The sequence below is a fragment of the Leptonychotes weddellii genome, chromosome 5 (genome assembly GCF_054177405.1).
Source record: "Leptonychotes weddellii isolate Sample4059 chromosome 5, ASM5417740v2, whole genome shotgun sequence".
In the NCBI taxonomy this organism is placed as follows: domain Eukaryota; kingdom Metazoa; phylum Chordata; class Mammalia; order Carnivora; family Phocidae; genus Leptonychotes; species Leptonychotes weddellii.
In genome coordinates, this window is record NC_138373.1 from 34,914,748 (window position 1) to 34,930,217 (window position 15,470).

Genomic DNA, 15,470 nt, shown 5'->3' on the forward strand with positions numbered 1-15,470 from the left:
TTCCACCAAATTCCTCACTGCAGACATCAAGTTCATAACCGTGCCCTTCGTGATGGGACCCACTCCCAAAGTGTGGCCCCGAGATTTCCTCCTTTGCCTGCCCAGGGTCCAGCCCGGCCCTCCTGGCAGAGGACGGCAAGGCTGTGACCACCGGCCCCACGGAAGAAGGACCGTTGGGCTGCAGCGTGTCCCCCTGAGAAGGCTGGCCTGCTCTGGCCACTTCCTGTGTTATTAGGATAAATGGGGGCCCTGGAGGGGCGGCCCGGGAAGGAACTGCCGTGGAGAAAGCTGGTGCTGGGGTCTGAGCTCTCTGCCCCTAGGCCCCTGCAGATGCTGTGGTTGCTGTTTCTGACCCTCCCCTGGCTGGGGGGCTCTGTGCCCGTGACCCCTGGTGAGTCCTGATCCCCTCCAACGTGCTCAGGGCTCCCGGGACTCAGCCAGGGGGAATGGGGACTGTCCCTTAGGGAAAAGCTTCCCTTGTCCCTTCCTGAGCTCTGGGAAGGTCATTGTCTGGGCCCCTGATGGCCCCTCAACTTGTTTCTGCAGACTCCGGCCCAGGGCGTGAGCTGGTGGGCATAGTGGGGGGCTGTGCTGTCTCAGCCAGGAGGTATCCGTGGCAGGTCAGCCTGAGGTTCTACAGTATGAATCATGGCCCGTGGCAGCACATCTGTGGGGGCTCCCTCATCCACCCCCAGTGGGTGCTGACCGCTGCCCACTGCGTTGAGCCGTGAGTCGTGCCGTCCCCATCCCCATGGCTGGGGGTGTGTGTGTGTGCGCTTGTGTGTGTGCACGTACTGTGTGCGTGAGCAGGGCCCTTCTGCAGGAGGCGGGCTTCCGGAGCCCTCCCCGGCTCTGAGCGCCCCCCAGCCTGCCCTGAGAAGCCCCGGCTCCCCTCTCCCCCAGGGACGACCTGGAGGCTTGTGCCTTCAGGATCCAGGTCGGGCAGCTGAGACTCTATGACCACGACCAGCTGCACAGCGTGGCTGAGATCATCCGCCACCCCAAGTTCAACGTGAGCCTGTCCGCCATGGGGGGCGCGGACATTGCCCTGCTGAGACTGGAGAACCCCCTGACGCTCTCTAAGGATGTGAACCTGGTCTCCCTCCCGGCGGCCTCCCTGAGGGTCCCCTGGAGGAAGATGTGCTGGGTAACCGGCTGGGGTAACATCGCGGACAACTGTAGGCATTAGGGAGACTAGGAAGGATGAGAGGCTGGGGGGGCTGGGCCTTTATGGAAAGTGGCTCACCGCATGCACCTTCTGGGATCCCGGAGTAGGTGGGGTGTGATGCCAGGGTTTTGGATGGGAAGTTTCTGGAACACATCTCAGGAACTGGGAACTTGCTCTGGGCAGGCAAGTTTCCCTGCCGGATCCTACCTGGACTCTGGCCACCAAGGTTGGAGGGCAGACGGGGGCCCTCATGTCATGTGGGAAGAAATCCAGGCTCCCTAGTTTGGGTGACCCACCAAGGTCCCATCTCCTCTGCTGCTGAGGCAGAATTTTCCCAGGGGGCCTGTGGGTTCTGCTGTGGACATGGGCACAGGAGCCCGGACTCTGGCGAGGGGGTCACGCGTCCTGGAGCTGGATGGGCACCCAGACCTTTAGGTGCCGTGTGGCCGACCCTGAGCATGGTGGATGTGGGGAAACAGTACCAGGTCTGGTGCTGGACCCCAGCCCGGCAGTGGGGGGTGCCCTGATGGGCAGGGGAAGGCCCAGCACAAAGTGGAAGGAGTATCTGTGTGGTGGGAAGAGGAGCCCCGGTTCTCACGCAGCTCCTCCCGTTGCCCACAGTGCCGCCTGCCCCCACCCTACCACCTGCAGGAGGTGGAGGTTCCTATCGTGGGGAACAGGGAGTGTAATCACCGCTATCAGAACCTGGACAGCACCGATCAGGTCATCAAGGGCGACATGCTGTGTGCTGGGAGCGAGGGCCGGGACTCCTGCCAGGTGAGGCCCCAGGCGGCCCTGGCCACTTCCTCTGTCCCCTTCTAGCCCAGGAGGATGGGACCTGCCTGTCCCTTAGCCATGGGGACAAGGGAAGCTCTCGCTGAGGGCCTTCTCTCCCCACAGATGGACTCTGGGGGCCCCCTGGTGCCGCTGAAATTGCACCTGGATCCAGGTGGGGATCGTGAGCTGGGGCCAAGGGTGTGGTCACCACGATTTCCCTGGGGTGTACACCCGCGTCATGAGCTACATGTCCTGGATCTGCCGGCATGTCCCTCTGTTCCTCAGACCCTAGAATGGTTGGGCGCCCCATCCTCTTGTCTCAGCACCCTGTTTTCCCTGTGGGGGGCAGGGAAACAGGGGCGAGGTCCCCAGTGGGGAGTACAGAGTGGGAAAAGCCCAGGAATCCTGCTGGAATTGGATTCTTATTAAACGTGGTGGGAAAACCTTCCAAGCCTGCGCATCCATGCTTGACTGTCATGCATTTGGGGCTCAGGGAGTCGGCCGGCCAGGCCCGCCTGTTGGGGTCCCTGGTGCTGGCATCTCCAGGCCATGCAGAGAGGAGAGGGAAGGGTTCCAGGGGCAGGTTTCTGTGCTTCTCTCCCCGAAAGAACGTCAGCTGGGATGGGGTGCTGTTCTCAGCCCCAGACTCCCCTCCCTTCTCTCCTCCTTCCTGCCTCTTCCCTCCGGCCCCACTTAAGCCACGGCTGAGGCATGGGATCCGGAGGGGATGCCCATGGGGTCCTCCTCCCACTGTTCTGCAGAGCCCCCTCCGCTCCTGGACAGTGTGGCTGGCTGGTGCCACAGACCATTTCCTCCCTTTCACCAGCTCCTTTTCTGGATGTTAAAAGTCCCATGTGACGAGTCAAAATGTCCCTGGTTCATTCTGAAAACATGTCCTGTAAGCCTTGGCCCCCTAAGGTCCTCCTGTGGGGGTGGCTTCCCCCTTCAAGGACAACTTCACTGGGAAAACAGGGGTCCTCTCAGGCACCTCTGCATTTTCTGGCTGCTACAGTGATGTGACAGCCAGCTCTGCACCCCACGCAGCTCTCTGTCATAGTCCAGAATGACCAGAGCTCCAGCGCGAAGTCCCTTATCAGGGCCAACAGGCTGCTCCCTGTCCTGCCCCGGACTGCTCAGCTCTCAGAAATCTCAGCTTGGCTCCTTCCCACCAACCCCCAACCCCCCGCCACCTTAAAAAAAAAAAAAGGCAACAAATAAACATTAAATGGAAAGAATTTTAAAAGAGCCCACAGCTTTCATGTTCCTGATTCATTCGTAGCCAATAAACAGGACACAAGGGCCTGGAGAAGCCGCCGAGACCTCTGTGTCCACAATGTGTTGGGGCCTCCTGGGCACCCCTCCCTGCACTGGGGATTTGGGGGTCTGAAAAGAGATAGCCCCCAGGTCTGCAGCAGGACTGTCCTGGGCTTAGCCACCAGGCGGGGGCCCATTGTCCAGCTCCCCCTCGAGGTTGGGAAACCCCTTCTTAGGGATCCATGCAGGGCCGCTTTCCCCATCTCCCCGGTGTGGGTGTGGCCACATGAGCCGGCTGAGCCGAGGAGGGGGCAGGGAGCAGGGTGCTGGGAGCCGGGCTGCTGAGGGCAGAGGAGGTGGGGGGTCAGCTGTGGGGGTCAGTGGGAGTCAGTGGCAGCCCTGCGGGTACTGCAGGGACAGCGTGGGGGACAGCTTCTGGCACCCGAGAGCACCCTCCTGCCCTCTCATCCCTCACCTTGCAGGCTTCAGTACGGAGCAGGGACCCACCCGGGGTCGAGATGACCAGACCCTTCCCCAGACACAGCACCCTCACCTCAGAAACCTCAGCCAGATCCCAGCACTCAGACTGGGAAGCCTTCTCCCCACGCTGGCCGAGGGGGTGTCCAGTCCCGGCAGGAGGGAGGAGGGCTCTGTGGGGGCCACACTGGGTCCCCACTGAGGTCGCTGCACCCCAGCCCTCGCCGGCGCAGGCCAGGTTCCCAGAACTCTTGTGGGTCTGCCTGGGGGAGTTGGTGGTCCCACGGGGGCTGCCCTCCTTCCCAGGTGTGTCCAGAGGGGAGGTGTGGACCCGGGACCTGGGGCTGGGGACCCCGGCTCAGCCCTTATCCTTCAGGTCTGCACTCTGACGAGGCTCCGAGGACAGGCCTTTCCTGACCGGGGGGCATCTCCTGTCTTCCACTGCACTCACTGCCCTGGAGGTATGTGATTCGCCCCAGGACGGGCATTTGTCTACTTTGTCCACTGTGTTCCCAGCACCCATCCCTGGTCAGCCACAATGTGTTCTCTGTAAATGCTGATGCGCTGACCACTCATGCGGGGAAACCCTGCCCTGGAGACCCCCAGCTCTCACCCCACCTACTTCCTCGGCGGGGAGGATAAAGGGGCTCAGAGGCCCCAGGAGCAGACAGCAGAGGACCTGGAGTAGTAAGGACCCCACTCAGACCCCTGCCCTCTCCACTCCCAGACCCGGAGGTCCTGGCCCTGGTCTCCTGACTCCAGGCCTCCCCTCTCCCCACGCAGATGCTGTGGCTGATGTTCCTGACCCTCCCCTGCCTGGGGGGCTCTGTGCCCATGACCCCAGGTGAGTCCTAGCCCCAAGCAATAACCCTGCTGTCCTGAAACCCACTGGTGATCGCGAGCCTGCACTGACCTGGGGTGGGACAGGGTGCTGACCTCCACATGAGGATGGCCCGTGGGAGACACAAGGTGGGAGGCTGTGCTGAGCTCTAGGCAGGGGCATCTGGGTCCCTGAGGGCTCCTCATTGTGCTTCCCCAGATCCTTGCCTGGGGACTGAGCTGTGAGCATTGTGGGGGAGCACGATGTCCCTGCTGGGAAGTGGCCGTGGCAGGTCAGCCTGCGGGTCTTCAACAGAGTGTGCCCAGTGGCAGCATGAATGTCGGGGGCTTCCTCATCCACCCCCAGTGGGTGCTGACCACTGCCCACTGTGCTGGACCGTGAGTGATTCACGTGGCTGCCCCCTTGGGGGTGGGTGGGAGGGGAGCAAGCCAGGGAGCAACACAATGTGAGAGGACAGCGTCCTGGGCCAGGTGCAGGAGACCTGGGGTTCACGCAGCTCTGAAGCTGTCAGGGGGAGCCTTCCGGCTCTGAGCCCCTAGAGACAGTCTTGCTGCTGAGGGTTGGGGGGACCAGGTGCCTGCCTCCACTCAGCCTCCTTGAGAAGCTCCTGGGCCTCTCTCTCCCAGGGATGTGCTAGAGCCACAGAAATACAGGGTCCAGGTCAGGCCGCTGAGACTCTATGACCACGACCAGCTGCACAGGTGGCCGAGATCATCCGCCACCCCAAGTTTACCCTGAGCCTGTCCGCCATGGGGGGCGCGGACATCGCCCTGCTGAGACTGGACAACCCTGTGACGCTCTCTGGGCTCGTGAGCCCGGTCACCCTTGCTCCCGATTCACTGGTGCTCATCCCTGGAATGAAGTGCTGGGTGACTGGTTGGGGCACCTTTGGGGTCCATGGTAAGATTGGGGGACCTGAGGATGGACAAGGAAGAGGTTGTGGGTGCGGTGTGTGGGGACCACATGGCCGACGGCCTCAGTTGCAGGAGGGGGGGTGGGGGGACATGACCAGGTCACAGATGTACCACAGGACTACGGGCCATCTGCCCCCAACCGGGCTCTGGGACGCATCTGAAAACACTCTTGTTTAAACTTGGACAACATCCCAAGAGCAAGTGGGCATTCTGTTTGCAGCTGGGGAAGCCAGTCGCTCAGGACTCAGTCTCGGGGGAGGGGCTTTATTCCTGTGTTTTCCCAGTAAAAACTGCTGGGGGAGAACAGATCCCCTCGCTTCCCTTGCCTGTCCCTATTTACCGAGGCTGTGTGCCCACCGGCGGTTAAGATGGGGAAACTGAGGCACGGGCTCATGATCACACAGTGGTCCTGGGAGAGGCTCCCTCCCCACCCCGGCTCCTGGCTCCAGGGCTGGTGTTGCTGGCCATGGGGCAACCCCCCAAAACCAGGACCTCCAGGATGTGTGGGAGGGTGTGACCCCTCCTCCCGCATGGCCCCGTGTGGTGATTATCAGACGCCAGGGAACCGCATGGCTCCAGACCCCAAAGGTCCCCCAAAGCCAGTCCCAGCTCTTTCATGGGGTCTGGCTTTGAGGGGCCCTTCCCCTGGCGTAGCCCCACTCTCCTGACTGCCAGAATATTGCAGCTCTGCTTCCTGGCTATTACTCAAGCAGCAATACCCTCGGAAAACTGACCCCACGATGGTCAGTCTGACACGGCAGGCTCTTTGCTGTGGCTATTTTTTCCAGATGGCTTTTCTCCTGTTTATTCAAGCCTGGCCTTTACTGTCATGGTCTAGCTTTCAGACACATGACACTGAATTGGCCATGACTCCCTTCCTTTTTCCATCGAAGCTATGGTATGATGTGTGAGTCTGAGAGGTGAGGCCCAGACGCGTGACTTGGGGCCGGCTGGAGGGGCACGAGGCACCGGAGCAGCGCACACTCACCCTCCGCTCCTGCAGCACCACCGTCCCCAGCCCGCTGCCTGCAGGAGGCGGAGGTCCCCATCGTGAGCAACCGGGTCTGCGAGAAGATCTGACACCAGGACCCACCTGCTGGACGCAAAGGCAGCACCATCAAGGAGGACATGCTGTGTGCAGGGAGGAAGGGAAGGGGCTCCCTCCCGGTGAGACCCAGGCCCCGCCCTCTGCTGTGGTTCAGGGCTTCTGGGCATGGCAGTGGGACCACCGTGGCACTCTGTGGCCAACTGACCTGTGATCACCCTTTACAGGGTGACACCGGGGGTCCCCTGGTCCGTTACTGGCTGAACATGTGGATCCAAGTTGGAGTGCTGAGCTGGGGTGCGGCCTCTGGGCACATCGATTATCCTGGGGTCTATACCCAGGTGACAACCTACTCGTCCTGGATCCACCAGCACATCCCCTTGGAGCCCTGATGGGCCTGTGTGGGCAGAGGAACCAGGCACCCCCACTGCTTCCCCCTGTTCAGCAACACCGTCTCCTCAGTGCCCTGTCCTTCTCTGACTTTGGGGCCCAGGAGGCCGAGGTGGGGCTCGGAGGCTGGTGTCTCCCTGACAGTGGGCAGGTTGGGTAAGAAGTGCCAGGGACCTTGCCTCCTACCCGCTACTGCTGTCCTATTAAACTGTGTGCAAAGCAGCCTCAAGGATTTCTGTGTGTCCTTGACCATGGTGGGGGGAGCTTCCTGGTCCTTCCTGGGTTCCAAGGCTCTGAAAGCTTCAGGGGCTGCATCTGCTGGCAGCGCTGGGTGGCTGAGCCGGGGAGACCCTGTGGTTACTGCCCTGCCCCGGGTGGGACTGTTTCCAGGAGGCCACTCTCTAGGCTCCTCCAGAGGCTCAGCCTCCCTCCCCAGCCTTCTCCCCCAAACCCCAAGAACGAGACAGATGTCCTCTCCCAGCACTCCTTCCCCTGGTTTGGACAGTCAGTGGCTTCATTACCTCAAGTCTCCTATCTGCATCATCAAACTCAGTTTCCCCTGGGGCCAGACACCAAGAAAAGGTGAGAGGTGGTCCTGTGCCCAGCGCCAGGATGTGTCCTTCTCTAGGAAAGTGGTGGTTCACTCCTGCCCCCCAGCCTGGACCACTGTCTGCTGATGCGGGGTCCTGGGAGCTACACGCCACATGGGGCCATGTACACACAACTTAACTAAGAGTGAATTAAGTGAAAACTCATGTCCTCAGGCTCACAAGCGACATGCGTTGGACAGTAGGTACAGAGACACAGTCCATCGTCCTGGAAAGTTCCACTGGGCAATTCTGTTCACAGTTCAGAAAGTTGACTGTAGCCAATATAATCCAGAGATGGAGGTGGGGAAGAGCCCGCCCAGCTCCCTAGAATGCGGCTCCTTTCTTGCTCCAGTCTCTCTGCTCTCAACTCTTTCCAACACCCAACTCTTCCCTGCTCCTCCACCGCACAGGGTCCTCAGTCCCATCCACCCTGGTGGACACTGCTCCTGCCTCCCTTACACTGGGAAGAAGATAAATGGAAGCTGCTTTGAATGAGGGTGTGGTTAGGAATGGAGGGGTCTGGGACCACGTCTCAGTTTTGTTTCATTAAACTGTTAGCAAAGCAAGACAGAAAGTGCCCAGTGATTTCTTAGGTGTGGGTGTGGCTGGGAGAAGTCCAGTGACCCTGGGCCTTCCTGATGGGGGTCCATCTGCTGTGAGAGTTGGGTTGGAGAAATTGTTGCTCCAGGCCAGGCACTGACTGGGGGTGGTGGTGGGGATAGAAGGATGGAAGTGGTGGCAAGAGGGAGGGGGGATATTCTCAGTGACTATTCCACTCTTGGGGCCCCTGCTTGCAGCCCACCCTCCATTAGAAGGCCTCATCCCAAAATTGCAACCATCCATCCACACATCCACCCACCCGTCCGTCCGTCCATCCTCCATCCATTCATCCATCCATCCATTCATCCATCCAGTCATCCATCCATCCATTCAACCACCCATCCACACATTCATCCACACATCCACTAATCCACACATTCATCCACACATCCATCCATCCACTCATCTACTCATCCATCCATCCATCCATCCACCCACCCATCCACCCACCCACACATCTATCCATCCACACATCCAAACATTCACTCATCCACCCATCCATCCATCCATCCATCCATCCATCCATCCACACATCCATCCATCCACACATCCATCCACCCACACATCCATCATCCACTCATCTACTCACCCATCCATCCATCCATCCATCCACCCACCCATCCATCCACACTTTCATCCACTCATCCATCCACTCATCTACTCATCCATCCATCCATCCACACATCCATCCACCCATCCATCCACTCATCCATCCATCCATTCACACATCCACCCACCCAACCACACACCCATCCACACATCTATCCATCCATCCACCCATCCACATATGCATCCATCCACTCATCCATCTAACCATCCATTCATCTACCCATCCACACATCCATCCATCCACTCATCTGCTCATCCATGCATCCATCCATCCACACATCCACCCACCCATCCACACATCCATCCATCCACTCATCCACTCATCCATCCATCCAGCCATCCAACCATCCATCCATCCACACATACATCCACACATCCACTCGTCCATCCATCCATCCATCCATCCATCCCTCCATCCACTCATCCATCCATCCACTCATCTATTTATCCATCCGCACATCCATCCATCCATCCATCCACTCATCTACTCATCCGTGCATCCATCCATCCAGACATCCACCCACCCATCCATGCATCCATCCACACATCCATCCATTCACACATCCACTCATCCACCCATCCATCCACACATCCATCCATCCACGCATCCATCCATCCACTCATCCACCCATTCATTCATCCATTCACTCATCCATCCATTCATCTACTCATCCATCTACACATCCATCCACTCATCCACACACCCATCCATCCACCCTTACTCATCCACCCATCCATCCATCCATCCACCCACCCACCCATCCACCCATCCACCCATCCACCCATCCACCCATCCACCCATCCATTCATCCATTCATGCATCCATCCATCCTGAAATGCTATGTGGCAGACCCTAGGCTGTTGATGGAAGATACAGATATGAATAGAACATGACCTCTGCCTTCCTCAGTCTTCCAGTCTAGCAGGAAACCACCTTTTAAGCAAATAATGAGTATAGGGTGTGGCATGTAAGTGGCACCCCCAAGGTAGATTCAGTGGCTACGCTGAAGACCTAAGCACTCCTGCCCCCCAGCCCGGACCACTGTCTGCCGATGTGGGGCCCTGGGAGCCACCCGCCATATGGGGCCGTGTACATACAACTTAATTAAGAGTGAATTAAGTGACCCAGGCCTGTCCTGGTCTCCACTGTGACCATCGCTTCCCACAGCTCAGCTACCTTTGGGTCCTCTGATCGCGTCTCCCTCCTGCCTGCTCTGCACGCTCTCCACTGTCCCTCCCCCTGGAAACCCAGGCCCTCTGTCCTGGTTGCCTGCCCTGGCCGCCCTGCCCTGGCCGCCCTGCCCTGGCGGGGCTCTACTAGGTCCGCAGACTTGCCTAGTGGGTGCCTGCACTCACACCAGCCCCTGCCCAATGGTCATCCTGCAAAACCCGCTGCCCTGTAGGACACCCCGCAATGTCTTGTTTGTTGGTTGGTTTTCCCCTGAGGTTATTCAGTTTCCCCAGGAGAAACTTCTGGCTGCTTCCCCTGGCTCCAGGCCAGGCTTGGGGAAGGGAGCTGGACGCCCCACCACGTGCTTGTAGATGTCGCCCTGGGCCCCATTTCAGTCCCAGGCGGGGCTTCCTGCACCAGGAGCCTCCCAGGGCTGCCCTCCCTGTGTGTCTGTCACTGGGTTGTTGGACTGGGAATGTCCAAACGCCTCCAGGAGAAATGAAATGTCTGGTCATGCATGACTGATCTGCAGGAACAGGTCGCAGCTAAACACTGTGCAGCGAGGCAGCTTCAGATCCATGGCCTCTGAATTTCCGAGGGAGGGTCCTGGGGATGCATCTTTGGTTACTGACCTGGGATGTCTGCTCTCAGCACCTGATTAATATCCTCGGTGAATACCCAGCCTGCTTTCTGCTCTTGAGCTCACTTTCAGTTACCTTATATTCAAAAACAAGAGGAGGCTATGTTGTTACTTTAGACTTGCTCATTCTCATATCAGATTATGGGCACAAACACTCCTGCATTTGGAAATTTAAAAATACACTTCCAAAGAATTTTCATGTCAGGGCACCTGGGTGACTCAGTCATTAAGCATCTGCCTTCGGCTCAGGTCATGATCTCAGGGTCCTGGGATCGAGCCCCACGTGGGGCTCCGCTTCTCCCTCTCCCTCTGCTTATGCTCTCATAAATAAATAAATAAATAAATAATCTTTAAAAAAAGTAAATAAAAGAAACACATGAAACAGACCATAAAGAAATGACTGGGCTGCAAAGCCAAATGTCAGTTCCTTGGCCCTAAGTGGGAGGCAGAGCTCTGGGGAGGTAGATTGGGCAGGAAAGCAGGTGCACAAACATCAGGAACTGGAAGGGGGTGAACACAGGCTGGACCAGCTGTGATTCCCTGAATTTGCCATCAGAGGCCATGGACAACGTGGAGGCAGCAGGCACAGCCGAGGACGATTCAGGAGGAAGAACACCTGGACAGACGTGTGCACTGAGGGACCGCATGTGGGCCACTGACAGTCGCCCCAGATGTGAAGAACAAGTTAACACAGCAGTCCCACATGGTTTCCCGGGACAGTGACACTCAGCCTTCCAGGACCAGATAATCCCCACTTCACGCAAACCCTCCCAGGCAATGGGCTGCCATCGCTAGATGTGGGACCTGCGGTGTCCTGGGCTCCTCAACACCTGGGAAGGCAGGAGGAGCCCCAGGCCCAGGTGACCTCAAAATCTGGGGAGCCTGAGCGGGTTCTGTCCTTCTGGGATGGGAGTGGCCTGCATCCCCCTTTTATCTTTACCCGGTGTCCACCTGGACTCAGGTATGAGGTCGGGGTAAATGGGGCATTTCCGCCGGGACAAGGCCAGGGAGGCTGGCCCCTCGGTGTCCCACAGGACGTACAACTGAAGGAGAAAGATCGATAAACCCTGGAGGAAAGAGCAGGGTGGTGGGCTGAATAGTGTCTACTTCCTGACCCCGGGCACCTGTGAACATGACCTGATTTGGAAACAGGGTCTTTGCAGATGTGAGTTGAGGATCTTGAGATGAGGTTGTCTTGGATTTAGGGTGGCCCCTACATCCAGTGATGGGCGTCCTTAAAAGACAAAGAAGAGGGGGGTTCGAGACGAGGAGACGCAGGAGAGGAGCCTGCCAGGCTGGAGCAGTGCGGCCATGAGCCCCGGGCCCCCAGGGCCTGCAGGGGCAGCCACCCCGCCCCACCGGGATCTCCCTGGACGTGGAGGGGCATCTGGGGGTTGAGCCCCATGCAGACCTGCAGCCCAGGAAGCTAGCACAGGTGTGGTGAAGCAGGGGCAAAGATGTCAGTAACTCTAATTGTTGTGGTCAAATAAAGTATCCATTGCAAGCAGATGCGCTCCCAGCGGAATGGAATCTCTGGTCGAAAAGGACCCTGGAACTTGGCAGGAGGCAGGAAGCAATGGGCGAGGTAAGGTCCCCCGCATCCCTTGCTGGGAGGGGGCCGCGGGCCAACAGAGGACCACCGTGTGCGTGCGTCTTCCTCGTGGCCAGGTTCCCCTGGGTGCCCGTGATGGGGTCCACCACCTCTCGAACCTCTCCCTCCCGACCCAACACCAGAGCACCGAAGGGCAGAGAGCGCGGGCTGGGCGGCGGCAGCAGCAAATGAGAGTTCGAACAACTCTAGTAGGACAGAAGCAGGTGGTGGAGGGACCGGCAGGCAGAGGGCCCCTCCGAACCACGGCAGCCAGTGACACGCAAAGCATCTACGTGAGGAACTTTATTTTATTTATTTGAGAGAGAGAGAGAGACCCTCGTGCATAGGAGCTGGGGGAGGGGCAGAGGGCGAAGCACACATGCTCACAGCCTCATGCTCGCACATTAACTCATGCACACTCACGCACACGTGCACACACTCTGACACACGCTCACACACAGGTCACACACTCATGCTCATGCACACACTCACGCACACATTATAATCCCCATGGAAAGTAAGACTCTTGTTCTAGAGAGATGGCCTCGCCTCCCTCCCTGGGCCCCTCAGCCCCCAGATGTGACAGGGCAGGCAGGGGCGCTGAGGCCTGGCTGTCTTTGGGAGACGCAGTTCCCAGCTGAGATCCCACTGGATGGTGGACTCTCTCCCTGCATGCAGCCAACGCTTGGTCCACAGTTGAAGGGAATCCCGGCACCCAGGTGGGAACTCTGCTCTGGTGGGTGAACAGGCCCAGGCTCTGGGCTGCTGGGATGGGCTGGGGTTTCTGCACCTGCCAATGGGAGCCGAGCGCCAGGCCTCCCCTCGTGGAGAATGGGTTCCTCTAGATGCCAAGGTCTGCCTGCCACCAGAATGGCCACGCCTGGACCAGGGCCATTTCAACCTGGGCACTGGATATGAGGGCCAGATGACTTTCTGTTGTGGGCTGCCCTGTGCAACGGAGGGCGTTTAGCGGTGTCCCCGGCCTCCATGCTGGAAGGACCCTACAGTCTGGCACCCAAAAACGTCTCCAGACTCACACAATTGTCCCAGCTGAGACAAGCAGGTCTGGACAGGCCATCCAGCTGGTCCGTTGTGTCTCTCCCGGGAGCTGCTCTGGGCCCAGCGGGGGGATGGATGGGGTTAGAAGTGGGGCCGAGCTTGGCACCATGTCCCCACCCTGGGGGCAGGAAAGTCTGACCAGACCCCACCCACTTACTTGGAAAGAAAGATAAAAAGACTCCCAGGGAGTCCCAGGGAAGAAGGCTGTGTGTCCATCCACGGTGAGGAAGCTGACTGATGGTCAGACCCCTGAGACTGGCTTGCCAGACCCTGGGTTCTTGCCCTGGTCTCCTGACACCTGCCCTCCCCTCTTCCCTGCAGATGCTGTGGCTGATGCTTCTGACCCTCTCCTGCCTGGGGGGCTCCGTGCCCGCCAAGATCCCAGGTGAGTCCTAGCCCTGCACTGTGCCCGCCTGCCCTGGTACCCCAGCCCTGCCCTCAGGCCAGCTGGCCCTCTGACCTAGGTGAGAATGGCCCAGAAAGCTCCTGGGCTCTGCAGGGTGGCACGGCTGAGTCCCTGACCCCTGCACATTGTTCCACAGCATCCGTCCCTGAGAGGGAGTTGGCGGGTATGGTGGGGGCCACAGTGCCCCTCAGGGGAAGTGGCCATGGCAGGTCAGTCTCAGAATCTACGATTACTACTGGGCCTCCTGGGTGCACATCTGCAGGGGCTCCCTCATCCACCTCCAGTGGGTGCTGAGCGCTGCCCACTGCATTTTCCGGTGAGTCATGCCAAGGACCCCTCACTGTGTGGAGGGTGGGGAAGGGGGCGGAAGCAGACACTGGGGCCCACTTGGGTTCTGGACTCAGACTGAGAGCGTCCTGGGGTCTGCCTCCCCCAGGAAAGACGCCGACCCATCAGTCTCCCGGATCCACACCAGGGACGTGTATTTCTATGGGGGCAGGACGCTGCTGAACGTGAGCCACATCATCATCCACCCCAAGTACATCACTGCCTTTCTGGGGTTTTCCTGGCCCTGTTGAACCTGGCCACCCCCGTGAGAGTGTCACATGGCATTCGGCCAGTCACCCTGCCGTCACAGTCCCTGAACTTCAGCCCGGAGGACACGTGCTGGCTGACCGGCTAGGGCAGGGGTGTGTACTATGGTGAGAACACCGGGGGGTGGGTCCTGGATCCTTCCTGCCTACCAGGTGGGGCAGGCTGCGGGGAAGGTTCAGGAGCTCAGAAATACTTGGGGAAGATAGGAACCCCCTTCACAGCCACCTGTGCCCCAGGTGTGGGCGGGCACGGGGCCGCTTGGACACTCTGATTTTGGTTTTGTATGAAGGAACCGGGCCGGACGGGTCAAAGGTATTTGCAGGGTCCGACAGTCAGCCCAGTGCGCCCAGACCCAGACCTGCTGCTCTCAGATCCAGGAGTGGCAGGTTTGGGTCCGGGTGGTGTGGGAAGTGGCAGTGCTGAGGGATCTGCAGCATGGGGGGCGGTGGCGGTGGCCAGTTCCACATCCTGACCCCTCCGCTTCTACCCCAGAGCCACGGCACCCACCCACTGCCTGCAGCAGGTGCAGATCCTGCTGGAAGAGGAGAAAGCCTGTGAGGAAGGTTACGGGAAGTACCTTCACGCCAGAGCCAACGGGAAGGTCATCCTGGAGGACATGCTGTGTGCTGGCACTCTGGGCCGTAGCCCCTGCTATGTGAGGTGTTCAGCCCAGCCCCAGCTGCGGGTCTCCTCCTGGCCTTATGTGCTCGGTGACTGACTGTCCCCTCTCCCTGCAGGGTGATTCTGGGGTCCCGCTGGTCTGGGTTCAGGTGGGCGGGGTCAGCTGGGGCATCAGCTGCTCCAGGATTGAGCTGCCCGCCATCTTCACAAGCGTCCAGAGCCATGTGACCCGGATCCAGTGGCAAATCCGGAGACGCCAGTGAGCCTCAGGTTGGGGCCAGGCTGTCGGCCAGCAGAGGATGGTGCTTCTCCCACCACATCACGTCCCCAGAGCCGAGCTGACGTCCCATACTACTCCCCTCCCTTCCCTGTGCTTCAGCCCTCCCCTGTCCTGACCCTCTTGTGGCCCCATCCTCCCCTGCCCGTGGGGAGAGGCAGGGTGGGGGCGCTGATGGGGGTGGTGAGCTGACAGGTGCGCTTGTCTCATTAAATTGTCTTGTAAACAGGCTGGTGGTCAGAGTGATCTTTGAGGTGGGTGTGGCCGCGGAGCTGGTTGACGGAGCTCACCTGTTTGGAATCCCAGAGTGCTGGCGGTGCTGGGAACGCTTGGGCTTGGGCAGGGGGAGCAGGGGTGGATGAGGTGATCTGAGACTCTCCCCCAACCCTGGGCCACCATCCGCTATCCCACCCTGCCTGCCATGCACCCTGTCACCAAGTGAGGGT

The 15,470-nt window shown here is 59.4% G+C and overlaps 1 protein-coding gene across 1 annotated transcript; it reads left to right on the forward strand.

Moving 5' to 3' along the window:
- The first annotated feature begins 330 nt into the window (after positions 1 to 330).
- LOC102735938 (mastin-like) lies at positions 331 to 2,237 on the forward strand. The gene is given in 7 exon segments (XM_006750376.2): positions 331 to 391; positions 547 to 727; positions 904 to 1,178; positions 1,754 to 1,758; positions 1,790 to 1,945; positions 2,069 to 2,088; positions 2,090 to 2,237. Coding segments are annotated over 7 exon segments (846 nt in total).
- Positions 2,238 to 15,470: the final 13,233 nt, after the last annotated feature.